Here is a 27,343-nt window from a genome sequence, read left to right on the forward strand (position 1 = left end):
CTGGAGGCAGGGGGCGGGTCAGTACTGCATGACAAAGACTTCTTCTTCTTACTGTAAGGTACTGTAGATAAAAGTATGTACCACGTGGCATATAGAATGTTATATCAAATACAGGATACATTTTTAAATACTACTCGTCACATTTAAAGCCCTCAACAACCTTGCCCCTCCCTACCTGTCCGACCTCCTCCACCGTCACACGCCCACCCGTAGCCTCAGGTCTGCAGATGCCAACCTCCTGACACCTCCCACGACCAGGCTCCGGACCTGGGGGGCCACAGGGCCTCCTAACACCTCCCACGACCAGGCTCCGGACCTGGGGCCACAGGGCCTCCTGACACCTCCCACGACCAGGCTCCGGACCTGGGGGGCCACAGGGCCTTTGCTGCTGCTGCCCCCTCCCTCTGGAATGCCCTCCCCAGCCATATCCGTGATGCAAACACCCTGACATCTTTTAAATCAGCCCTCAAAACTCACCTTTTCAATCTTGCTTTTGACCTCTAATTCTGTCGGTTTTATTTTATTTTGTCATGTATTATTTTTGTTCTGTTTTTGTTCTGTTTTTTTGTTTTGCCATCGTTTTGTCTCTCCTACCCATGTAGAGCGTCTTTGAGCACCTGGAAAAGCGCTATATAAGATAGATGTATTATTATTATTATTATTATTATTATTATTATTATTATTATTATTATTATTATTATTATTATTATTATTATATGGGATGGTATCCGTCCTTCAGATGAGACACTAAACCGAGGTCCTGACTGAATCTCGGTCGTTAAAGAACCCAGCACGCCTACTGTATCTCAAAGTAGAGTAGGGGGTTCCCCGACGTTTCTGGCCAAATTCAGGTCTCTGACATCAAGGCCACAGAATCATCCCTTCCCCTTAATTGGCTGATATCAATCCCTGTCTCCTGAGCCGTTCAGCCATTGTGTAGTGTGATGTGTGCCTGGTGCCAGTGTATGGTAGTCAGTGTGTAGTGTGATGTGTGCCTGGTGCCAGTGTATGGTAGTCAGTGTGTAGTGTGATGTGTGCCTGGTGCCAGTGTATGGTAGTCAGTGTGTAGTGTGATGTGTGATGTGTGCCTGGTGCCAGTGTATGGTAGTCAGTGTGTAGTGTGATGTGTGCCTGGTGCCAGTGTATGGTAGTCAGTGTGTAGTGTGATGTGTGCCTGGTGCCAGTGTATGGTAGTCAGTGTGTAGTGTGATGTGTGCCGGGTGCCAGTGTATGGTAGTCAGTGTGTAGTAGTGTGATGTGTGTCTGGTGCCAGTGTATGGTAGTCAGTGTGTAGTGTTATGTGTGCCTGGTGCCAGTGTATGGTAGTCAGTGTGTAGTGTGATGTGTGTCTGGTGCCAGTGTATGGTAGTCAGTGTGTAGTGTTATGTGTGCCTGGTGCCAGTGTATGGTAGTCAGTGTGTAGTGTGATGTGTGCCTGGTGCCAGTGTATGGTAGTCAGTGTGTAGTGTGATGTGTGCCTGGTGCCAGTGTATGGTAGTCAGTGTGTAGTGTGATGTGTGCCTGGTGCCAGTGTGTGGTAGTCAGTGTGTAGTGTGATGTGTGCCTGGTGCCAGTGTATGGTAGTCAGTGTGTAGTGTGATGTGTGCCTGGTGCCAGTGTATGGTAGTCAGTGTGTAGTGTGCTGTGTGCCTGGTGCCAGTGTATGGTAGTCATTGTGTAGTGTGACGTGTGCCCGGTGCCAGTGTATGGTAGTCAGTGTGTAGTGTGATGTGTGTCTGGTGCCAGTGTATGGTAGTCAGTGTGTAGTGTGATGTGTGCCTGGTGCCAGTGTATGGTAGTCAGTGTGTAGTGTGATGTGTGTCTGGTGCCAGTGTATGGTAGCCATTGTGTAGTGTGATGTGTGCCTGGTGCCAGTGTATGGTAGTCAGTGTGTAGTGTGATGTGTGCCTGGTGCCAGTGTATGGTAGTCAGTGTGTAGTGTGATGTGTGCCCGGTGCCAGTGTATGGTAGTCAGTGTGTAGTGTGATGTGTGCCTGGTGCCAGTGTATGGTAGTCAGTGTGTAGTGTGATGTGTGCCTGGTGCCAGTGTATGGTAGTCAGTGTGTAGTGTGATCTGTTCCTGGTGCCAGTGTATGGTAGTCAGTGTGTAGTGTGACGTGTGCCTGGTGCCAGTGTATGGTAGTCAGTGTGTAGTGTGATGTGTGCCTGGTGCCAGTGTATGGTAGTCAGTGTGTAGTGTGATGTGTGCCTGGTGCCAGTGTATGGTAGTCAGTGTGTAGTGTGATGTGTGCCTGGTGCCAGTGTATGGTAGTCAGTGTGTAGTGTGATCTGTTCCTGGTGCCAGTGTATGGTAGTCAGTGTGTAGTGTGATGTGTGCCTGGTGCCAGTGTATGGTAGTCAGTGTGATGTGTGCCTGGTGCCAGTGTATGGTAGTCAGTGTGTAGTGTGATGTGTGCCTGGTGTCAGTGTATGGTAGTCAGTGTGTAGTGTGATGTGTGCCTGGTGCCAGTGTATGGTAGTCAGTGTGTAGTGTAGTGTGTGCCTGGTGCCAGTGTATGGCAGCCATTGAGCCTGCGTAGCCCAAGGTTGGGTGCTACCAGTGGTGGTGAAGGAGGCCATTACCACCCTACATTGTGGGGAGCGCTTTGAGTGTCTAGAAAAGCGCTATATAAATGTAATGAATTATTATTATTATTATTATTATATCGTGCCATACTACCCATCAGGCACCACGGCCCACGTTGGCATCAATCTGTACGGTGTGACCAAGAGCGGCCCTCGCCATCTGCGGAGAGAGGGAGCCTTCCAGCGCTGCAGTCTGGACCACTTCCACCTGGAGACTGATGACAACCTGGGAGAGGTGTGGAAGATACGCATCTGGCACGATAACACAGGTACATCCCATAATACTGTCTGTTAACTGCCTCTTTGCACTGCTGCGGTCAGGCAAGCGCTACCGGAGTCTCATGGCCGGTACAGAGAGACTCAAAAGGAGCTTCCATCCCCAGGCCACCAGGAGTTCAAAACTTGTAATCCCTATTGATTAATTGATTGATTGAAAATGTTAATTAACAGATTGCAGAATGGGTACAGTACAGTACAGCTCAATACACACAATTGTTAAGGGGATGCAGACCAGAGAAAGACTTTCGTCTTGTTTACATCAGGGTCCCCCATTTTCAATTCATAATGAGTTGAAATGAATGAATCCAAATCTGATCCAATCAGATAGGGATTACACATGTTTAACTCCTGGGCTCAGGAGTACTGTGCTTCTGACTGTTGACTCCATTGTTTACTGCTGCCTGCGACCAGTGACTCAGCCGCAAAAGGAGCTCCAGTTGGGGCAACGGCTGACTGGGACAAGATGGAGGGTGTAGATGTGGAAGAGTTGTGTTGAACCTAGCAATTACATTGTTGCTCCAAACGCCGTGAACATTATCATTGACACACCTATGCAGGGCTTGACGTTAACTTTTTGGCTCACTAGCCACTGTGGCTAGTGGTTTTCCAAAGTCACTAGCCACTCAGCATTTTCACTGGGCAGGTGGGCAGGTGTCAACGTCAATAATTATAATATATATATATATATTTATTTTTTATGTTTTAAAATAGTACACTCATTTGAGTAGTGGAAAAGGGGTAGGATTAAATAAGTGTATACTTTTTCCTACTCCTTTTCGAACATGTAGATTGAGTTGTGTTTTGCTTTTGTTATTGTTTGTTTGTATTCAGTGCATGTTTCGAAATAAAGATTTCAAATCAAATCAAATCAAATCAAATGTCCTTAAAAGCCACGTTGAACCTCTGCAATGTACAGTACTGTATGTATAATTGAATTGGTGGATTTGGGACGTCCCCCCAGGTCTGGACCCGTCCTGGTACGTGCAGCACGTGGTGGTGTGGGACCCTCAGACGGATCACATGTTCTTCTTCCTGGTGGACGACTGGCTCTCGGTGGAGGACGAGAAGAACGGCACTGTGGAGAAGGAGGTCCTGGCTTCATGTAGGTTCACACACACAGTTCACTGTGGAGAAGGAGGTCCTGGCTTCATGTAGGTTCACACACACAGTTCACTGTGGAGAAGGAGGTCCTGGCCTCATGTAGGTTCACACACATGGTTCACTGTGGAGAAGGAGGTCCTGGCTTCATGTAGGTTCACACACACAGTTCACTGTGGAGAAGGAGGTCCTGGCCTCATGTAGGTTCACACACATGGTTCACTGTGGAGAAGGAGGTCCTGGCTTCATGTAGGTTCACACACACAGTTCACTGTGGAGAAGGAGGTCCTGGCCTCATGTAGGTTCACACACATGGTTCACTGTGGAGAAGGAGGTCCTGGCTTCATGTAGGTTCACACACACAGTTCACTGTGGAGAAGGAGGTCCTGGCCTCATGTAGGTTTATTACATTACCATTGACTGAAGGAGTGCCCGTTGTCTTGTCAATGTAACATAATGAGGAGACGGTAGCCAAAGTAACCAACAAAAGATATTTAATTTATAATTAATTACCATTAGGGATGCTCGATATTGGCTTTTTTACCGATACCGATATACCGATATTGTCCAACTCTTAATTTCCGATACCGATATCAACCGATACCGATATATGCAGGGTTTCCCCCCCCCAAAAATTGAATAATTTCAGGTAATTAACATTACATATCTCTTGTTGTGGAATTAACACAACATAATGCATACTTTTGACAATAAATAAAATCAGAATTTGTTCTTACTTGCTTGCCTGGGTAAATAAAGGTTATAGAAATGCAAAAAATAAAAATAAAATGTATTTTATTTTATTTTTAAACCGATACCGATATTTTCCGATATCACATTTTAATGCCGATATCGGCCGATAATATCGGACATCGATAATTACCATGGTTTTGTAAAACAAGAGTAACATAAAATAACGACAAACGGAACAGTTATACACGAGGGGATGACGAGACAAGACACACCTGGGTTGATTGCAAATGGATACACCTGGGAGGGAAACGATAAGGACTACAAGACCAGGACAGGGAACTACAACTAGACATAACACATCACACACTGGGAACACCCGATCAGGGTACACACACACCCCACACGCAACACACACACCCCACACGCAACGCACACATAGTTCACTGTGCAGAAGGAGGTCCAGTGAAGGAGGTGCCGTTCACCTTGACATACAGACACAAACGCCTGAATGTAATTCCATGTTTCCATCCATACCTTATTATATAACTAAAATTTAATTTACACTCCCAACGCCATTATAATACAAAAACTCACCATTTAACCCTTTTCACTACCACACTACCGAACGGTTAACCCGTTCACTGCGACAATACAGAAGGTTAACCGTATGTAGTGTGATAGTAAAGGGTTAACCCTTCTGTAGTGTGGCAGTGAAAGGGTTTACCCTTTGTCGTGTGGCAGTCAGTGAAAGGGTTAACCATCTGTAGTGTGATAGTAAAGGGTTAACCCTTCTGTAGTGTGGTAGTGAAAGGGTTAACCATTTGTTGTGTGGCAGTGAAAGGGTTAACCCTTCTGCAGTGTGGTAGTGAAAGGGTTAACCCTTCTGTAGTGTTGTAGTGAAAGGGTTAACCCTGTGTCGTGTGGCAGTGAAAGGGTTAACCTACTGGAGTGTGATAGTAAAAGGTTAACCCTTCTGTAGTGTGGTAGTGAAAGGGTTAACCCTTTGTTGTGTGGCAGTCAGTGAAATGGTTAACCTTCTGTATTGTCGCGGTGAAAGGGTTAACCGTTCGGTAGTGTGGCAGTGAAAAGGGTTAACCCTTTCACTGCCACACGACACATGGTTAACCCTTTCACTACCACACTACGGAAGGGTTAACCCTTTACTATCACACTACAGACGGTTAACCCTTTCACTGCCACACGACAAAGGGTTAACCCTTTCACCACCACACGACAGAAGGGTTAACCCTTTACTATCATAGTAAATGATAGTAAAGGGTTACCCTTCTGTCGTGTGGTAGTGAAAGGGTTAAACCCATGGTTCTGATGTCTCCCAGGTCCCGAGGAGCTGTCTCGGTTCCGACGTGTTCTCTGCTCCCAGCTCTCGTTTGGGATGATGGAACGCCACCTGTGGCTGTCGCTATGGGAACGCCCTGCCCACAGCCGGTTCACCCGGGGTCAAAGGGTGACGTGTTGTGCCCTCCTGCTACACCTCTATCTGGCGTCGGGCGCCTTGTGGTACGGGGCCGTGGGCGTGGAGGGCCACAGGTGAGATGGCTTAGGGGTCCTGCTTTGCACACGTTCATTTGGTTTGACAGTTAATGAGTTTGAATAGCTCTTCCTGTGATGTCATCAAAGTCATTCATTGACAGTTAATGAGTTTGAATAGCTCTTCCTGTGATGTCATCAAAGTCATTCATTGACAGTTAATGAGTTTGAATAGCTCTTCCTGTGATGTCATCAAAGTCATTCATTGACAGTTAATGAGTTTGAATAGCTCTTCCTGTGATGTCATCAAAGTCATTCATTGACAGTTAATGAGTTTGAATAGCTCTTCCTGTGATGTCATCAAAGTCATTCATTGACAGTTAATGAGTTTGAATAGCTCTTCCTGTGATGTCATCAAAGTCATTCATTGACAGTTAATGAGTTTGAATAGCTCTTCCTGTGATGTCATCAAAGTCATTCATTGACAGTTAATGAGTTTGAATAGCTCTTCCTGTGATGTCATCAAAGTCATTCATTGACAGTTAATGAGTTTGAATAGCTCTTCCTGTGATGTCATCAAAGTCATTCATTGACAGTTAATGAGTTTGAATAGCTCTTCCTGTCATTAATTGACCAATGTACAGTTTCGTCCCCTTTGGATGTATATATTTTTATGATCTCTGCTTACTACATAGTTCTGTATATCTGTTTGTCGTGTATGTCATAAATGTCATGATGAATTGAAAATGGGGGACCCCGATGTAAACAAGACGAAAGTCTTTTTCTGGTCTGCATCCTCTTAGCGGTTTGTTTTGTATTGTATTGTTCATAAGGTAGGTAATACTGCCACCTGGTGGGATTCAATCGTCATTGCAGGTCCAATCCACACTTGCAAGGCCCGCGCGAGTAGTATGAGAAAATGGGAAAAAAAGGAAAAGGGAACTAAAAACAAGATATCTCGTTTTTGGCGCTCAACGCTTGGATTTCAAACGCGATAAATCTCGTTTTTGGCGCTGAATGAGTTATTCACTTTGTGTCTGCGTCGGACCAGTGGACCGGTTTCCACCCGCCTGCCTGTCACCGTGGAGACGGTTGCCGTGGGGATGACTGTTGCCGTGCTGCTGTTTCCTCTGCAGTGTCTCCTCTGTTTCCTGTTTCGAAAAACTCACGGCCAGGTAACACTTCCTGTTCCTCCTATGCCTTCTTCTCCCCTTTCATCTCTTCAGACAAAGAAAAGAAGTGTGTGCACACCTGTATGTGCTTCTACCCTCCCTCTCAAAATTATTGATTTGATTGATTTGCCCCAAGTCATACCTCTGTTCAAGACTGGAGATAAACACCACTTCACAAATTATAGGCATGTTTCTCTACTTCCTCAGTTTTCAAAAATATTAGAAAAACTCTTCAACAACAGATTAGATAAATTCATTGATAAACATAATTTACTCACCGATAGCCAGTATGGATTCAGAACACACAGGTCAACATCACTAGCGTTAATAGAACTCATTGAAAAAATCACAAATTCCATAGATAAAAAAAAACATGTAGCTGGAGTATTCATTGACCTAAAAAAAGCATTTGATACTATTAATCACGATATATTAATCAGGAAATTGGAGAGATATGGGATCAGGGGGGTAGTATTGGACTGGGTGAGAAGCTATCTAAATAAAAGACAACAATTTGTGACAATGAGAGATTATAAATCTGAATGTTTGGACATTGCTTGTGGTGTCCCCCAGGGGTCAGTGTTGGGTCCAAAACTGTTCATCTTGTACATTAACGAGATATGTAAAGTATCCAATATATTTAAATGTATTTTATTTGCGGATGACACTAATCTTTTTTTTTCTGGTGAGAATGTCCAGCAGCTTTTAGAGGTCATCACATCTGAAATTGAAGGAATGGTTTGATAGAAACAAATTATCATTGAACTTGAGCAAAACTAAAATTATGTTGTTTGGAAACTGTAGATTGGATACTCAGGTACAAGTTAAAATAAATTATGTGATTATTGAAAGAGTTTATGAAAATAAATTCCTAGGTGTAATAATAGACCTCACATAAAACATGTCCAATCTAAACTCTCACGAAGCATTTCAGTCATGAGTAAAGTAAAGCACATTCTGGATAGAAAATCACTCTACATTCTCTACTGTTCACTAGTTTTACCATATTTAAATGACTGTGCTGAAGTCTGGGGAAACAATTATAAGTCTACACTACAACCACTTTTTATACTCCAAAAAAGGGCCATAAGGATAGTTCACATTGCAGGTTATCGTGATCACACTAACATATTGTTTTTGGAGTCAAAGACATTGAAGTTAAATGATCTTGTGGAATTTAAAACGGCACAATTAATGTATAAAGCAAAAAGTCATGCACTTCCAAGAAACATTCAAGAATTGTTCTTTGATAGGGAGGGGGGTTATAATCTGAGGGGAGAACACAATTTAAAGGTGCTAAACGTACGCACTACCATGAGAAAACACTGCATCTCAATATGTGGAGTGAAACTGTGGAACAGTCTGAATGTGGTGAATGAATGAATTAATGAAAACTTTATTTAACAGATTGCAGAATGGGTACAATACAGTACGGCTCAATACATACAATTGTTAAGGGGATGCAGACCTGAGAAAGACGTTTGTCTTGTTTCCATCAGGGTCCCCCATTTTCAATTCATATAGACATTTATGACATACACAACATACATGACATTTATGGCATAGGGACATATAGGTATTTAGTACTGATACATTTGTGACATAGGCGGTATTCAAATATACAGTACTGTTACCCCTAGATCCTGACAGAGTATATACATATGATGGGGAGGGGACTGTACATTAGGAGGGGGTGGGTGGGTGGGAGGGAAATATACATACGGCGGGGAGGGAATATATACATGCGGTGGGGAGGAGACTGTCTATTAGGAGGTGGTGGGGGTTTTGGGCATTTACGGTGGCCAGTTTCGAATTGCAGCCTCCCGTAGGTGCTCTTTAAGGGCGGTTTTGAATGTGGGCAGGGATTCACATTCCTTTACAGCTTTGGGTAGGGCGTTCCACATTGTTGTGGCATAATTGCGAAACGTGTTTAGTCCCTTGTTTGAGCCGAATCTGGGTTTAACATGATTTGTTGAGCTTCCTCTGGTGTAGTGGTTGTGGTATTCACTGACCTTTGGGAAGTATTTTGACATGTACATGGGCACCCCGGTCGTATAGTGTATCTTGTAGACCAGGCCCATTGCAAGTTGCTGTACTCTGTCGTCTACTCTAAGCCATCCTAGGTTGGCAAAGTGGGCAGGGGTGAGGTGGGTTCTGGGGTTCAGGTCAAGTAGTAGTCTGACCAGTTTGTTTTGTGATGTTTGTAATTTTGTTTTAAGCGCCTTTGAGGTGCTTTGGTACCATGAGGTGCACGCATAGTCATAGTACCCTTGAATGAGTGCTCCTGCCAGAGTCTTCAGGGTATTCTTGTTTACCAGAGAGGAGATCCGGTACAAGAATCTAGTTCGTTGGTTGACTTTTTTTATTACATTGGATGCCATTTTGTCACAGGAAAGATTTGCCTCTAGGATGGAACCCAGGTAGGTAATTTCGTCTTTCCTTGTGACAATATTGTCACCCACTGTAACTGAGAAGCCGTCGGTCTTGCTGAGTTTGTTATTTGAACCGAAGAGAATGGACTCTGTTTTGCCCATGTGTAATGATAGTTTGTTATCAGCGAGCCATATGCAGATTTTGCCTACAGTAGTTCCGTGCTGAGGGTTTTTTCAACCTGCAATTTGTTCTTGTCAGAGACCAGCAGGGCTGAGTCGTCCGCAAACAGGAACAAGTTGCAGTCACAGGCTGACGACATGTCATTTGCATAAATTAGGAAGAGTAGCGGTCCTAGTATGCTTCCTTGTGGAACACCACAGCTCACTGTGAGGGGGGGGGATAGAGTACCGTTTACCTCTACCATCTGTTCTCTCCCCTCCAAGTAGGATTGCATCCAGCTCACTGATAGGCTATCAAAACCAATTGCTTTTAGCTTGTCCATTAGAATGGAGTGATTGACAGTGTCGAAGGCCTTTTGTAGGTCCAGCATGACCATGCCGCAGTATTTGCCAGCGTCCACCTCTTGTTTGATGTGGTCGTTCAAATAGAGGAGGCATGTGTCAGTGGAGTGGGACGTTCTGAAGCCAGATTGGAATTCGTAGATTAGGTTTTTTTCCGCCAGGTACTTTTCGACCTGTTCGTAGACTATTTTCTCCATGACTTTCGAGATGGAGGTAAGAATAGAAACAGGGCGGTAGTTGCCTGGGTCTAATTTGCTGCCCTTTTTGTGTAGAGGGGTCACTCTCGCAATTTTGAAGTCCTTGGGGACGTGCCCCTGTCTTATAGAGAGGTTTATTATGTGTGTGATGACTGGGGTGATGGTGGCTGCTGCGTCTCTGAGGAATTTGGAGGGGATGTTGTCATGGCCAGTGGCCTTGTTAGGTTGGAGGGCGCTAAATTTTTTGAGTACCTCATCGGTTGTTACCATTTCAAGTTTGAAGTCGTCTTTGTGGACCCCTAGGTTTTTTTAGTATGCTACTATGTGTTCTACCCCATAAAGCCCTGAGTGGGAGGGTAGTTTGTTTACCAGTGTTGTGGCTATGTTTGTGAAGAAGATGTTTAAGTAATTGGCTACATCCAGCTTGTCTGTGATGAGCGTGTTGTCCGTCTTTATGTTTATGTTTGAGAATCTGGTTTTAAGTTTTTTACTGCAGCCTAGTTGATTATTGAGTAATTTCCAAAGTTCGCGGGGTTTGTTTTTGTTTTCCTCAGTTTTGTCGTTGATGAAATTTCTTTTTGCGGTTCTGATCATGGTGTTTACGTCATTTCTTAGTCTGTTTCTTTGGATTTTTAGTTCAACCACGTGGGCTTGGAGTTCACTGTTTGAGCTTTTGGAAAGCTTTGTCTGACTTTTATGAAGTTCAGAGCATTTTTTGTCTCTGGTTTTCATAGCGGCCAGTATTTCAGTGCTAAAGCAATGTCCAAACATGAGACAATTCAAACTGATGTATAAGGAAATTATGTTCACAAGGTACAGGGATGAGGAAGGGACTTGATATTCACGGGTGTTTACATTTTTATTTTGTTTTCTATTTTATTTCTTTCATGTTTTACATATATAGTTTTTGTTTTTTGTTTTGCATATATATATATATTTCTTTTTTCTTTTTTATGTTTTAAAATAGTACACTCATTTGAGTAGTGGAAAAGGGGTAGGATTAAATAAGTGTATACTTCTTCCTACTCCTTTTCGAACATGTAGATTGAGTTGTTTTGCTTTTTGTTATTGTTTGTTTGTATTCATTGCATGTTCGAAATAAAGATTTCAAATCAAAATCAAATTGTCCAGATTGATTACATGACCCTATGATGTGGTCATGTGATTTCCTATTCATACAGGTCCTTTGTAAGTAGTGTTTGTCCAGATACCCAATGAATGGCCACAATAGTATTCAATAAAGCTGCTTGGAAGTGAAGACATTATTGTGTGACTGACTGTCGGAGCGTTTAGAGGTCATGTTTAGAGAACATAATGTTCAGACTCCTATATACGTCCTTGCTTTATCTCTCAAACAACCATATCTCAATGTGGAAACATTTACATTATGCTTTACATTAAGATGTGTGTTTTGTGCATGTGTGTGTGTGTGTTCCAGGTAACTGTGGATGTCTCCGTTCCGCCCTCCCCTATTTGTCACTCGGTGGAGATGGATGTCTACCTCGGCCAATCGGATCTGTCCGGCCCGTCCTTCCTGTCTCTGCCAGACTCCTCTGGCTTTGATCGAGACAGTCCTTCATCTGTAAGGGCACACACACACACACACACACACACACACACACACACACACACACACACACACACACACACACACACACACACACACACACACACACACACACCTACACACACACACACACACCTACACACACACACACACACACACACACACACACACACACACACACACACACACACACACACACACACACACACACACACACACACACACACAAATCCCGACTCCAAACCTACCTGTTCTCCCAAGCAGACAACCTTCCTTACCCATAACCACCCTCCTCCAACCTACCACCTCCCCTCCCCCTTCCCTACTTTCTCTCCGTCTCCTGCCCCCCCCCCCCCCCCCCCCCCCCCTCGGTTTCCTTACTTCCCTGACTGTTCCTCTACTGGACTTTGTATTTGTTGCTTGTTACTCGTGGTTTTATGTCTTGTGTATTCACACTGTTGCTTGTTCCCTGTGGTTTTATGTTTATCTGTTCTTTGTTTTGCTTACTGTCAGCGTCTTTGGGCTCGTTTGAAAAGCGCTATATAAATAAAATGTATTATTATTATTATCATTATTATTATTACTCTCATCTCTCGTCTAGTTATTGGGAAGCAAGGCGTTCGATTCGGGCATCCTGGAGTTCTGGAACGCCTCTGGCCTGGCCACCCAGGGGGGCGGTGGCGCCGGGGCGGACCGGGACGAGGGCATGGTGGGATGGCCGTCCTGTGACAGCCTCCTGGACGGGATGACCTCTGACCCTGACCCCCGCGGCGGCGAGGGGTCACCGTCTCTGGGCCCTACTACCCGCCTGCTGAGGAGGAGGAAGGCCCTGATGCAGCTGCGCCCGGCCTCGCCCTCCTCCTCCGTCGCGTCGCCTGCCACCCTTCTCTCTTCCCCCATGGGTCCAGACACGCCCCCCACGTCCCCGGCCTCCACCTGTCCCTGTTCACCGGGCCGCTTGGAGTCCCTCTTCGTGTCACGTGCGGGAGGTCGGACACTGACGTCAACGATGGCTCCCGGCCACGGCCACGCCCATGACCTCCACCGCACCCTGACCTTCCTGACTCTCTCCGGTGAGGAAGAGGCGACCCATAGCGTCCGTAAAGTTCCCCGTCCCTTTGACAACCAGAGCAGAATATATGGGAATTAGGGGTGTAACGGTGCATCGATTAATCGAAATGCATCGATTCCAATGTGACGATTCAACTGCATTGATTTGAAAATGTTAGAATCGATTATAAACTAAATTAATCGAAATTAAACAATACAATTTTTTTTTTGTGTTTTCTTTTTATATGTGTATTGTTTTTATTGACCTATAGTCCATTCATGCTGAGTGAATCAGTTCCCCCTGCAGCCACATTTGTGTATTCAAAATTTTTTGGGGAATTAACTGATAGAAAATGTATAGAAAATGTATCAAATCGAATCGAATCGAATCGTGGTCAAATGAAGAGATTTCATGACGCATCGAATCGTTGCCTGAATAATCGCAATCGAAATTAATCGTTGTGTGAGGTCGCATCGTTACGCCCCCCTAGTGGGAATGTCTGATGGTTTCTTTCTTCTCTTTCATTTGATGTCGTCGTCAGAGGAGAACCTGCTGCTGTCTATAGAAGCGGCGGTGAAGAACACAGAGACGGTCAACAGCAGCGCGTCGTCCACCTCTGACAGCGGACGCTGCTCGCCCAGGACCACCTCCTCGCTCTCCAAACTGTAAGACCCAGCCTCTCCATGTCCTCTCCTCATTCTCCAAACTGTAAGACCTGCCTCTCCATGTCCTCCTCGTTCTCCAAACTGTAAGACCAGCCTCTCCATGTCCTCCTCGTTCTCCAAACTGTAAGACCTGCCTCTCCATGTCCTCCTCGTTCTCCAAACTGTAAGACCCAGCCTCTCCATGTCCTCTCCTCGTTCTCCAAACTGTAAGACCTGCCTCTCCATGTCCTCCTCGTTCTCCAAACTGTAAGACCTGCCTCTCCATGTCCTCTCCTCGTTCTCCAAACTGTAAGACCTGCCTCTCCATGTCCTCCTCGTTCTCCAAACTGTAAGACCTGCCTCTCCATGTCCTCTCCTCGTTCTCCAAACTGTAAGACCTGCCTCTCCATGTCCTCCTCGTTCTCCAAACTGTAAGACCAGCCTCTCCATGTCCTCCTCGTTCTCCAAACTGTAAGACCAGCCTCTCCATGTCCTCTCCTCGTTCTCCAAACTGTAAGACCTGCCTAGAGAATGGCGCTGCAACGACCGGCTGCCTTTCTGTTCGCTCCGTCGAGACTGTGCTTACTTTTGTTAATATTTATAGTTTTAAGATACTATCTTGTCTAGCACAGTCTCTGGAGCGTAACAGTAAGAAGCATTTTGTATGAAAGTATTCTGTACTTCTGTATGACAACTATTAAAGAAACTTGAAACTTGAAACTCTCCATGTCCTCCTCGTTCTCCAAACTGTAAGACCAGCCTCTCCATGTCCTCCTCGTTCTCCAAACTGTAAGACCAGCCTCTCCATCTCCTCCTCGTTCTCCAAACTGTAAGACCAGCCTCTCCATGTCCTCTCCTCGTTCTCCAAACTGTAAGACCTGCCTCTCCATGTCCTCCTCGTTCTCCAAACTGTAAGACCAGCCTCTCCATGTCCTCCTCGCTCTCCAAACTGTAAGACCAGCCTCTCCATGTCCTCCTCGTTCTCCAAACTGTAAGACCTGCCTCTCCATGTCCTCTCCTCGTTCTCCAAACTGTAAGACCTGCCTCTCCATGTCCTCCTCGTTCTCCAAACTGTAAGACCTGCCTCTCCATGTCCTCCTCGTTCTCCAAACTGTAAGACCAGCCTCTCCATGTCCTCTCCTCGTTCTCCAAACTGTAAGACCAGCCTCTCCATGTCCTCTCCTCGTTCTCCAAACTGTAAGACCTGCCTCTCCATGTCCTCCTCGTTCTCCAAACTGTAAGACCAGCCTCTCCATGTCCTCCTCGCTCTCCAAACTGTAAGACCAGCCTCTCCATGTCCTCCTCGTTCTCCAAACTGTAAGACCTGCCTCTCCATGTCCTCTCCTCGTTCTCCAAACTGTAAGACCTGCCTCTCCATGTCCTCCTCGTTCTCCAAACTGTAAGACCTGCCTCTCCATGTCCTCCTCGTTCTCCAAACTGTAAGACCAGCCTCTCCATGTCCTCTCCTCGTTCTCCAAACTGTAAGACCTGCCTCTCCATGTCCTCCTCGTTCTCCAAACTGTAAGACCAGCCTCTCCATGTCCTCCTCGCTCTCCAAACTGTAAGACCAGCCTCTCCATGTCCTCCTCGTTCTCCAAACTGTAAGACCTGCCTCTCCATGTCCTCTCCTCGTTCTCCAAACTGTAAGACCAGCCTCTCCATGTCCTCTCCTCGTTCTCCAAACTGTAAGACCTGCCTCTCCATGTCCTCCTCGTTCTCCAAACTGTAAGACCAGCCTCTCCATGTCCTCCTCGTTCTCCAAACTGTAAGACCTGCCTCTCCATGTCCTCTCCTCGTTCTCCAAACTGTAAGACCAGCCTCTCCATGTCCTCTCCTCGTTCTCCAAACTGTAAGACCAGCCTCTCCATGTCCTCTCCTCGTTCTCCAAACTGTAAGACCAGCCTCTCCATGTCCTCTCCTCGTTCTCCAAACTGTAAGACCAGCCTCTCCATGTCCTCTCCTCGTTCTCCAAACTGTAAGACCAGCCTCTCCATGTCCTCTCCTCGTTCTCCAAACTGTAAGACCAGCCTCTCCATGTCCTCTCCTCGCTCTCCAAACTGTAAGACCTGGCCTCTCCATGTCCTCCTCGTTCTCCAAACTGTAAGACCAGCCTCTCCATGTCCTCCTCGTTCTCCAAACTGTAAGACCTGCCTCTCCATGTCCTCCTCGTTCTCCAAACTGTAAGACCTGCCTCTCCATGTCCTCTCCTCGTTCTCCAAACTGTAAGACCAGCCTCTCCATGTCCTCCTCGTTCTCCAAACTGTAAGACCAGCCTCTCCATGTCCTCCTCGTTCTCCAAACTGTAAGACCTGCCTCTCCATGTCCTCTCCTCGTTCTCCAAACTGTAAGACCTGGCCTCTCCATGTCCTCCTCGTTCTCCAAACTGTAAGACCAGCCTCTCCATGTCCTCCTCGTTCTCCAAACTGTAAGACCAGCCTCTCCATGTCCTCCTCGTTCTCCAAACTGTAAGACCTGCCTCTCCATGTCCTCTCCTCGTTCTCCAAACTGTAAGACCAGCCTCTCCATGTCCTCCTCGTTCTCCAAACTGTAAGACCTGCCTCTCCATGTCCTCTCCTCGTTCTCCAAACTGTAAGACCAGCCTCTCCATGTCCTCTCCTCGTTCTCCAAACTGTAAGACCAGCCTCTCCATGTCCTCCTCGTTCTCCAAACTGTAAGACCTGCCTCTCCATGTCCTCCTCGTTCTCCAAACTGTAAGACCAGCCTCTCCATGTCCTCCTCGTTCTCCAAACTGTAAGACCAGCCTCTCCATGTCCTCCTCGTTCTCCAAACTGTAAGACCAGCCTCTCCATGTCCTCCTCGTTCTCCAAACTGTAAGACCAGCCTCTCCATGTCCTCCTCGTTCTACAAACTGTAAGACCAGCCTCTCCATGTCCTCCTGTGCAGCTGCTCTCCCTCCTCGTTTTAGTTTGTTTTTGTTTTTTGCGATCGGATTTCTTGCGTTCGCTATTTTGTGTTCGTTTTTTGCGTTCGTTTTTTTGCGTTCGTTTTCATTATAGTTTTCGTTTATTGCGTACATTTTTTTCTTTCGTTTTTTGCGTCCTTTTTTTTGCGTAGTTATTTTGCGTTCGTTTTTTGTGTTCGTTTTCGTTTTCGTTTCTTGCGTTCGTTATTTTCGTTCTTTTTCTTTTGCGTTCGTATTTTTTAGCGTTCGTTTTCTTTTGCGTTCGTTTTTTTGCGTTCGTTTTCGTGCGTTCGTTTTTTTGCGTCCTTTTTTTGCGTTCGGTTTTTTGTGTTCGTTTTCGTTTTCGTTTTGGTTCGTTTTCTTTTTTCGTTTTTTGCGTACGTTTTTTTGCGTTCGCTTTCGTTATCGTTTCGTTATTTGCGTTCGTTATTTGCGTTAGTTTTTTGCGTTAGTTTTTTTGCGTTCTTTTTTATTGCGTTCGTTTTTTTGCTATCGTTTTTTTGCGTTCGTTTTTTGCGTTCGTTTTTTTTTTCGTTTTTTTTCTTTCGTTTTTTTGTGTTCGTTTTCATTTTCGTTGTCCTCCTCGCTCTAAGTGTAAGACCAGCCTCTCCATGTCCTCCTCGCTCTCCAAACTGTAAGACCAGCCTCTCCATGTCCTTTCCTCGTTCTCCAAACTGTAAGACCAGCCTCTCCATGTCCTCTCCTCGTTCTACAAACTGTAAGACCTGCCTCTCCATGTCCTCTCCTCGTTCTCCAAACTGTAAGACCAGCCTCTCCATGTCCTCTCCTCGTTCTACAAACTGTAAGACCGGCCTCTCCATGTCCCCTCCTCGTTCTCCAAACTGTAAGACCAGCCTCTCCATGTCCTCTCCTCGTTCTCCAAACTGTAAGACCTGGCCTCTCCATGTCCTCTCCTCGTTCTCCAAACTGTAAGACCTGCCTCTCCATGTCCTCTCCTCGTTCTCCAAACTGTAAGACCTGCCTCTCCATGTCCTCTCCTCGTTCTCCAAACTGTAAGACCTGCCTCTCCATGTCCTCTCCTCGTTCTCTAAACTGTAAGACCGGCCTCTCCATGTCCTCCTCGTTCTCCAAACTGTAAGACCTGCCTCTCCATGTCCTCTCCTCGCTCTCCAAACTGTAAGACCTGCCTCTCCATGTCCTCCTCGTTCTACAAACTGTAAGACCTGCCTCTCCATGTCCTCCTCGTTCTCCAAACTGTAAGACCTGCCTCTCCATGTCCTCTCCTCGTTCTCCAAACTGTAAGACCAGCCTCTCCATGTCCTCTCCTCGTTCTCCAAACTGTAAGACCAGCCTCTCCATGTCCTCCTCGCTCTCCAAACTGTAAGACCTGGCCTCTCCATGTCCTCTCCTCGTTCTCCAAACTGTAAGACCTGCCTCTCCATGTCCTCCTCGTTCTCCAAACTGTAAGACCTGCCTCTCCATGTCCTCCTCGTTCTCCAAACTGTAAGACCAGCCTCTCCATGTCCTCCTCGTTCTCCAAACTGTAAGACCAGCCTCTCCATGTCCTCCTCGTTCTCCAAACTGTAAGACCTGCCTCTCCATGTCCTCCTCGTTCTCCAAACTGTAAGACCAGCCTCTCCATGTCCTCCTCGTTCTCCAAACTGTAAGACCAGCCTCTCCATGTCCTCCTCGTTCTCCAACCTGTAAGACCTGCCTCTCCATGTCCCCTCCTCGTTCTCCAAACTGTAAGACCAGCCTCTCCATGTCCTCCTCGTTCTCCAAACTGTAAGACCTGCCTCTCCATGTCCTCCTCGTTCTCCAAACTGTAAGACCAGCCTCTCCATGTCCTCCTCGTTCTCCAAACTGTAAGACCTGCCTCTCCATGTCCTCCTTGTTCTCCAAACTGTAAGACCAGCCTCTCCATGTCCTCCTCGTTCTCCAAACTGTAAGACCAGCCTCTCCATGTCCTCCTCGTTCTCCAAACTGTAAGACCTGCCTCTCCATGTCATCCTCGTTCTCCAAACTGTAAGACCAGCCTCTCCATGTCCTCTCCTCGTTCTCCAAACTGTAAGACCAGCCTCTCCATGTCCTCCTCGTTCTCCAAACTGTAAGACCAGCCTCTCCATGTCCTCCTCGTTCTCCAAACTGTAAGACCAGCCTCTCCATGTCCTCCTCGTTCTCCAAACTGTAAGACCAGCCTCTCCATGTCCTCCTCGTTCTCCAAACTGTAAGACCAGCCTCTCCATGTCCTCCTCGTTCTCCAAACTGTAAGACCAGCCTCTCCATGTCCTCCTCGTTCTCCAAACTGTAAGACCAGCCTCTCCATGTCCTCCTCGTTCTCCAAACTGTAAGACCTGCCTCTCCATGTCCTCTCCTCGTTCTCCAAACTGTAAGACCAGCCTCTCCATGTCCTCTCCTCGTTCTCCAAACTGTAAGACCAGCCTCTCCATGTCCTCCTCGCTCTCCAAACTGTAAGACCTGGCCTCTCCATGTCCTCTCCTCGTTCTCCAAACTGTAAGACCTGCCTCTCCATGTCCTCCTCGTTCTCCAAACTGTAAGACCTGCCTCTCCATGTCCTCCTCGTTCTCCAAACTGTAAGACCAGCCTCTCCATGTCCTCCTCGTTCTCCAAACTGTAAGACCAGCCTCTCCATGTCCTCCTCGTTCTCCAAACTGTAAGACCTGCCTCTCCATGTCCTCCTCGTTCTCCAAACTGTAAGACCAGCCTCTCCATGTCCTCCTCGTTCTCCAAACTGTAAGACCTGCCTCTCCATGTCCTCCTCGTTCTCCAAACTGTAAGACCAGCCTCTCCATGTCCTCCTCGTTCTCCAAACTGTAAGACCTGCCTCTCCATGTCCTCCTCGTTCTCCAAACTGTAAGACCTGCCTCTCCATGTCCTCCTCGTTCTCCAAACTGTAAGACCAGCCTCTCCATGTCCTCTCCTTGTTCTCCAAACTGTAAGACCAGCCTCTCCATGTCCTCCTCGTTCTCCAAACTGTAAGACCAGCCTCTCCATGTCCTCCTCGTTCTCCAAACTGTAAGACCTGCCTCTCCATGTCCTCCTCGTTCTCCAAACTGTAAAACCAGCCTCTCCATGTCCTCCTCGTTCTCCAAACTGTAAGACCAGCCTCTCCATGTCCTCTCCTCGCTCTCCAAACTGTAAGACCTGCCTCTCCATGTCCTCTCCTCGTTCTCCAAACTGTAAGACCTGCCTCTCCATGTCCTCTCCTCGTTCTCCAAACTGTAAGACCTGCCTCTCCATGTCCTCCTCGCTCTCCAAACTGTAAGACCTGCCTCTCCATGTCCTCTCCTCGTTCTCCAAACTGTAAGACCAGCCTCTCCATGTCCTCTCCTCGCTCTCCAAACTGTAAGACCAGCCTCTCCATGTCCTCCTCGTTCTCCAAACTGTAAGACCAGCCTCTCCATGTCCTCCTCGTTCTCCAAACTGTAAGACCAGCCTCTCCATGTCCTCTCCTCGCTCTCCAAACTGTAAGACCAGCCTCTCCATGTCCTCCTCGTTCTCCAAACTGTAAGACCCAGCCTCTCCATGTCCTCCTCGCTCTCCAAACTGTAAGACCTGCCTCTCCATGTCCTCCTCGTTCTCCAAACTGTAAGACCAGCCTCTCCATGTCCTCCTCGCTCTCCAAACTGTAAGACCAGCCTCTCCATGTCCTCCTCGCTCTCCAAACTGTAAGAACTAGTTTTCGTTTTCGTTTCTTGCGTTGTTCTTTTTCTTTTGCGTTCGTTTTTTTGCGTTAGTTTTCTTTTGCGTTCTTTTTTTTGCGTTCTTTTTTTTGTGTTCGTTTTCGTTTTGGTTCGTTTTCTTTTTTCGTTTTTTGCGTTCTTTTTTTTTAGTTCGTTTTTTTTTTGTCGTTTTTTGCGTTCTTTTTTTTGCGTTCGTTTTCGTTATCGTTTTCGTTATTTGCGTTAGTTTTTTGCGTTCGTTTTTTTGCCTTCGTTTTTTGTGTTCGTTTTTTTGTTTTCGTTTTTTGCGTTCGTTTTTTTGCATCCTTTTTTTGCGTTAGTTTTTTTTCTTTCGTTTTTTTTCTTTCGTTTTTTTGTGTTCGTTTTCGTCTTCGTTGTCCTCCTCGTTCTCCAAACTGTAAGACCTGCCTCTCCATGTCCTCACTCTGGTTATTCTCAGTCAGTCGAACAGCTACGGCAGATGCATGACTGGCGCTAGGTGTCCGTCGAGTGCTGGTACCTAAAACAAACTGGTGCCCGATATACAGTACACAACAGGGTCTTTAGACACTTTAAACACTTTTTAAACACTACACCATATTTGTATCTATCGATTACAAGAAGAGTTGCACTACATCCCAACCTCATTTGTGCATTTTTTGCATTTTAAAAAGTTTGCATTTTATACTTCATCGGTTGCATTTTGTACTTAATTTTGTACTTTAGTTTGTATTTTAGTTTGTATATTGTATATTTTGTGTTTGGACTTTATTCTTTTAACTTTTTTTTTACTGTATGAAGCACATTCTCAGGGGGCTCGTACAGAACCAAGCATTCCACTGTAATGTACTTTATACTGTACGTGACAAATAAAACAGAACTTGAATCTTGAAACTTGAGCTGGAAGAACGCTGGTCTTTCTCCAAGAAAGTCCCTGGAAATGTGAATTTGAATGATTACATTTTAATCAAAGTGTGCATTTCTGCCTTCGAGCCTGGGGGAGGGGGGGGGGGGGGAGTGACATCTTGCACCTCTGAGCCACCGTGAGTGCCTGCGTATTATTAATCTATTTCCCCCTGTGTGCTTGCAGCCGTACAGACAGCTGCTGCAGCGGCTGGTCAGAGCCTCAGTTCGGGACAGGGGTCCACGAGCCCCCCTCTCCGTCCCCCAGCTCCCTGTACGAGACGGGCCTGTACAGGGGTCCCTCGTCTCTGTCCGTCTACTCCGTGGCCAGCACCTTCCTGCCGAGCCCCTCGCCCGACTCCACACGCGCCTCCTCCGCCACGCGCATAGGTGAGACGCCGAGCGGCACCACGGGGTCCATGTAGGTGCAGCACGCAACTTGTAGCTACACTGGTTATAGTCGCACCTTTTTAACACCTTGTAAAATGTTTTAACACTTTGTATCACTTTTTAACCCTTTCACTACCACACCGGGTTAACCCTTTCACTGTGACAATACAGAAGGTTGGCCCTTTCACTGCCACATGGCAAAGGGTTAACCCTTTCACAACCACACTAGTGTGGTAGTGAAAGGGTTAACCTTCTGTAGTGTGGTAGTGAAAGGGTTCACACCATATTGAGAGAAAATGGTGGTTTTTCAATGTATGTGATGTATAGATTGGGGAGAGATGACAGCTAAAATGGTAGATCGAAATGTGCATGGAAGCAGGAGACGGTGATATTGACGGTGGTGGAACCAGTGGTTTCACAGGCACAGGCCGCGTCAGTGAGGGTTTTGTTATGCATTCCTTGGAAGAACATCTGAGATAAGACGGAGTGTCTCCCAGAGAGGGAGAGCGGTTCACAGTGAATGAAAGTTTATTAGTGTTAAAGGTTATGCAGTTGTCATGACAACACGTCGCATGACAACCAGAAGGCGGGGCCGTCGTTGCGACGACGAACATCTATGAGTCGAACGGTGTTTCCGGGTGGAAGCCAGACTAAAATCTGACTGAGACTAAGAGGGAAGAAACCAGAAGAGACTCTCTCCTCTCATTGAGAGAGGGGGGGGGGGGGGGAGAATGGCACATCACCAGTAGCTTCGGCTACCACGAGGATGGTCTTAGGCTAACGAACAGGCCTGAACACTATTGGACTGAACAGCAAAAGGACGATAATATGAACACACCGAAAGATCATTAGAAATATACTCTTCAAGGACAATACAATCTGTTAACATCTGAGCTGAGGTTTCTGTTTAGAGAAATAAAACCACGCTTTTCCTTGTAAGGTATTTCACGTTGTCGAAGTGTCGAATTCTTACGGAGGTGGGGAAGTATTATGGTTTATGGATTGCACTAACGGGGGAAGATAAGGATCTTATCTACCAGTATCGGAGACGTCAGGACCATTAAAAGTACACAACGCAGAGGAATTGGATGGAGGGCCAAACAGACGAAGACGTGATACTGGCCAGTTTGATCAGAATCTTACAATATCCTTTATCTATTTATTACAAAAAGATTTGCACTACACCCATACCTAATTGTTGGATTTTTGCATTTGAAAACAGTTTGCATTTTGTACCTCATTGTTTGTATTTTGTACTTTAGGTTGTACTTTAGTTTGTATATTGTATATTTTGTATAGTGTTTGGACTTTATTCTTTAAACTGTTTTTACTGTATGAAGCATAATTATATATATTATATATAATGCAAGAGAGAGGACTAAGTAGTAAGGTGACTGAAGTACCACATATATTTTCTTTTTTGGCATTTGTAGATTTATATTCTATTTAGATTAAGAAAGACTATATATTTTTACATGTAATATATTGTAAGGATGGGGCAGGCCTAGATACGTTGAAAGTGAAAACGCTTTTTTCTTGCCTTTTTATGTTTTATGTTTTATTTGTATATATGTTTGGAATAAATAAATAAATCCAAAATAAATCTAAAGACTGCATGAAGCACACTCCCAGGGGGCTGTAATGTACATGCACCTTATATGTGACAAATAAAACAAAACTTGAACTTGTCAGACCTCGAGTCTGTAACGACTCTTCAAAAGCCATCGCAGGCACTATTACCTGATGTGCATTACGTGATGCCATATGAGTGCTACTCTTTTGGAAACAATGCCTATTGGACATCCTTCTCATTCGCTGTATTCTTTATTTTTTTATCCACTTTTTCTCCTCTTTTTAAATTTTTCTCCCATCCTGTGCCAATTCTCCCCTCCCCTGTCTTGAACGTTGCTCGCATATGCCCCCCACTGGCCGGTTGTAGGGAGGATAGAAGCCTTGCATCACGTGTCCCCTCCGGTACACGAGGAGGCAGCCTGTCACATCTTTTCCCCTGCCAGCGCGGACTCTCATTGGGCGGCACGGTGGTGTAGTGGTTAAACACTGTCGCCTCACAGCAAGAAGGTCCAGGGTTAGATTCCCGCTTGGGGACCAGGTTTCCATGATGCCAGTTACCCAGGTGGGGTATCTTCCGGGCCTTTCTGTGTGGAGTTTGCATGTTCTCCCCGTGCTCGCAAGAGTTTCCCCCCCCCCCCCGATAAGATAAACCCAATGGAAAAACATGCACAACAACAGATCGCTAACGCTGTGGCGTCCTTGACGAAGACGGACAGGAGCACTTGGATTGGTCCCCTGGCGCGGCTCACGTTGCGCCTGTCTCCTCCCGGCTGCCCTTGGGGGGGAAGGACGACGGGATGGGTTAATCGCAGAGACGAATCGCATACATGCATCACATGCATGCCGATTAATGACCTGCCTGCATTGGCGAGGTGTAACGTGTGGGAGGCTCACACTGCCCCCGCCATTTCCTGTCTCTGCTGTGCAGGCGTCCCCCAACCGACCTGTAGGAGTCGCTGTCCACAACGTCCAGATTACCACCCATCGACTTCCCTCCCGCTAACTCTGCCAATTGAGTCAGTATGACGACTGGCCCAAGCTGGAGGCAACGCCGACAGCCGGAGCCGAACCCGGTGTCTCTTGCGTTGGTGACGAGTGCAATGTCTGCTGCGCCACCCAGCTGCCCTTCACTCGCTGTATTCTATTTTCAATCTTTCAAAATGTTCTTATGTATCCCGGTTGCTATTGCATGTACATATTTGTGTTTTATTACATGTATAATTATGTACATACATACCAACTGCTTCGCCTGTTGTTATTCTCCACCCATCGATCATCCATAGCAACACTACTATCACCGACATCTAAGAAGGGAGATCCCCCATTGAACGGCCCTTCTAAGGTTTCTCTCCTCCACATCGCCTGTGGTGCTTTTTTCCTATTGCTAGGTTTTTAGTGAGTTTTTCCTTACCTTCGCGTGGAGTATGTCTGGGAGTGTTCGCATTTATTTATTTAGCATTTTATTTTGGATTTCAGGTTTTTTGTTTTGTTCTTGATTTATTGTGATGTTTATTCTTGACTTGTCCGGCCCATGGGGACATTAACGTGTGTTGTCGGGCCTTACAAATAAACTTGATTCATTGTACATGTACATTCTAAGGTTTCTCTCCTCCACATTGCCTGTGGTGAATTTTTTCCTATTGCTAGGTTTTAGTGAGTTTTTCCTTACCTTCGCGTGGGGTATGTCTGGGAGTGTTCGCATTTATTTTTGCATTTATTTAAAAAATTTTGGACTTTATGGTGTTTTTGTTTTGCATTTATTTGAAATGTTTTGGACTTTATGGTGTTTTTGTTTTGTTCTTGAATTATTGTGATGTTTCTTCTTGACTTGTTTAAAGAAGACGTGTCCGGCCCGCGGGGACATTAACGTGCGTTGTCGGGCCTTTGATTAGATTTGATTTGATTCTCTCTCTCTTGTCCCCCTCCCCCCCCCCCCTCACCCAGGTGTGGCTCGAGGTCAGCCCGGCTGGCTGCTGCCCCCCTGGGCACTGTGTGGTGTGATCTACCCCCTGGTGGCTGTGCAGCTGGCGGCCTGCCTGGCCGTGGTGGGCCTCTACGGCAGCCTGTTCTCCGGCACGGTGGTCCTGATGTGGCTCATATCGGCGCTGGCGGCCCTCCTCACCTCCGCTCTGCTGCTGGAGCCTCTGAAGGTCAGATCCCACGCGGAGACGCCGTCGTTGCTTTTGTGGATTAGTCTCGATCCGTCTGCTTCATCACAAACATGGTCTGTAAGAAGTAGCGATGCACCGATGTGAAAATTGTGGCTGATACCGATAACCGATATTAATATTGTGCTGTTCTGGCCGATACCGATATTTACCGATGTCGATATCTCTGTATAGAAAACACTTTTTTTTATGATAATCAAATAAAGAGCTATTTTCCAAAACGCATTTTTATTTTGTAACTTATTTTCAGAAATGACTGATATTCTGAAACTATTTAAGGCAAAACATGAAAAAAAGAAAAGAAAAAAAATGATTATAAAAAAATATATATATATTTGAAATTTTTTTATTTTGGCCCTATCTTGATATCGGACCGATACCGATGTGTAAAAAAAACTGCCATATCGGCCGATATTATATCGGCAGCCGATATATCGTGCATCACTAGTAAAAAGTGACCACTTACAGATGCACTAACTGAGATTTTGATTATTTGAAGACGGTGTAGACTCAACCGTGGAATAAGCACATACACCATATTGTCTGATATACATGTATCATTGTACATATTACAACTCTGTACATACATCTAGATTAGTACTACACACAGTAAGTAGTACAGGGCGACGGTGGCTCAGCAGGTAGAGTGGTCGTCTGGTAACCGGAAGGTTCCCGGTTCGATTCACCACTCCTCCCCGACAGCGTTTCAAGACAAGACTTAACCCCTAACTGCTCCCAATGAGCAGGTTGGCACCTTGCATGGTTGCCTCCGCTGTCGGCGTGTGAGTGAATGGGTAAAATTGTAAAGCGATTTGGATAAAAGCACTATATAAATGCACCATTTACCATTTTTATATATTTTATACCCAGTTTAATCACCTGTAGGCCTACATTGTATTACTATTTGCACTCTGGTTGGATGCCAAACCTCTTTTTGTCGCGCTGTACAGTACTTGCGCTGTATCATGACATCATACAACTGTGCCGAATGAGGACCGCGTCGTAGACTCAACCGCTAAATCCTTCAACAGTTCCAGTTCTTTATTTGTCAAATACACAACAACACAGGGGCCTTGCAGGTAATGACATTGTTGTGTTTTGAGCTCAGAGTCAACAAGTGAACAACTAAGAAACAACGATGAATACAAGAATAAGTAGTATTGTGCTTATTCCTCGGAATCGTGTGCAGCGGTCGAGTCGAGAATAATCAAGAACGTTTGCGCACCTTTTAAAGGAACACGGCAACCTTTTGGGAAATTAGCTTACCGTCTTCTCCAGAGAGAGAGACGAGAAGATAGAGACCGGTTTCCTCTCTGTGTGCGTTCAGTAGAAAGCCATCTGGCTGCACGTTAGCCTAGCTTAGCACAATGAAGGGAAGCGGACATTAGCCCTAGGCATTGTCCCACTAACACCTCCCCCGAAGGCTAACCGGCCATGTCCGCTTCCATTCATTGTGCTAAGCTAGGCTAACGTGCAGCCAGATGGCTTTCTACTGAACGCACACAGAGAGGAAACTGGTCTCTATCTTCTCGTCTCTCTCTCTCTGGAGAAGACGGTAATAAGCTAATTTCCCCCAAAATGTTGGCGTGTTGAGTTCCTTTTAAACGAAGCGTATCCATCATCTCCCGCGGTCAGGTGTGTGTGCAGGCCCTGTTCTACACGGTGTTCTGGCGGCCCGTGGACCCCGAGGTGGAGGACCACCTGGCCCAGGAGACCAGCGTGGCCCGGGGGGCGGCGGCGGGGGAGCAGGGGGGCAAGGTCCGGCCCCCGTGTGGGTACGGGCTGCTGCGGGCACAGGGCGAGGCCCGCAAACTCCGAGCCCTGCGCTCTCTCATGAAGGTACGCTGGTCAGCGGTGGGAAGTAACTAAGTATTTTTTTTTTACTCAAGTAGGCCTACTGTACTTAAGTACAATTTCGAGCTACTTGTGAGTATTTTTATTTGACTTTTTTACTCCACTACATTTATCTGAACCCATCAGTTACTTTGAAGACAAATATTTTGCATAGAAAACGTGGCAGAAATGTATGAAGATCTCTCTCTCTCTCTCTCTCTCTCTCTCTCTCTCTCTCTCT

At 46.1% G+C, this 27,343-nt stretch overlaps 1 protein-coding gene across 1 annotated transcript in view; it reads left to right on the forward strand.

Annotated features, from left to right (window-relative positions):
• Window positions 1–27,343, forward strand: part of pkd1b (polycystic kidney disease 1b) — a gene marked incomplete at its 5' end in the record, with an annotated part of 79,895 nt that overhangs the window by 39,776 nt on the left and 12,776 nt on the right. Inside the window, 21 exon segments of the mRNA XM_084322312.1 lie at window positions 1–17; window positions 2,688–2,855; window positions 3,827–3,967; window positions 5,994–6,204; window positions 7,196–7,319; window positions 11,846–11,989; window positions 12,576–13,047; window positions 13,567–13,690; window positions 13,902–14,018; window positions 14,464–14,580; window positions 14,748–14,906; window positions 15,236–15,394; window positions 15,487–15,728; window positions 16,019–16,094; window positions 16,182–16,340; window positions 17,484–17,687; window positions 18,866–19,024; window positions 19,801–19,959; window positions 21,327–21,529; window positions 25,046–25,251; window positions 26,905–27,116. The exon segment at window positions 1–17 is cut by the window's left edge and continues 173 nt beyond it. Of these exon segments, the coding sequence (XP_084178438.1) occupies window positions 1–17; window positions 2,688–2,855; window positions 3,827–3,967; window positions 5,994–6,204; window positions 7,196–7,319; window positions 11,846–11,989; window positions 12,576–13,047; window positions 13,567–13,690; window positions 13,902–14,018; window positions 14,464–14,580; window positions 14,748–14,906; window positions 15,236–15,394; window positions 15,487–15,728; window positions 16,019–16,094; window positions 16,182–16,340; window positions 17,484–17,687; window positions 18,866–19,024; window positions 19,801–19,959; window positions 21,327–21,529; window positions 25,046–25,251; window positions 26,905–27,116 (3,573 nt within the window).

This window comes from Notolepis coatsorum, assembly GCF_963971535.1.
Source record: "Notolepis coatsorum genome assembly, chromosome: 10".
Lineage (NCBI taxonomy): Eukaryota > Metazoa > Chordata > Actinopteri > Aulopiformes > Paralepididae > Notolepis > Notolepis coatsorum.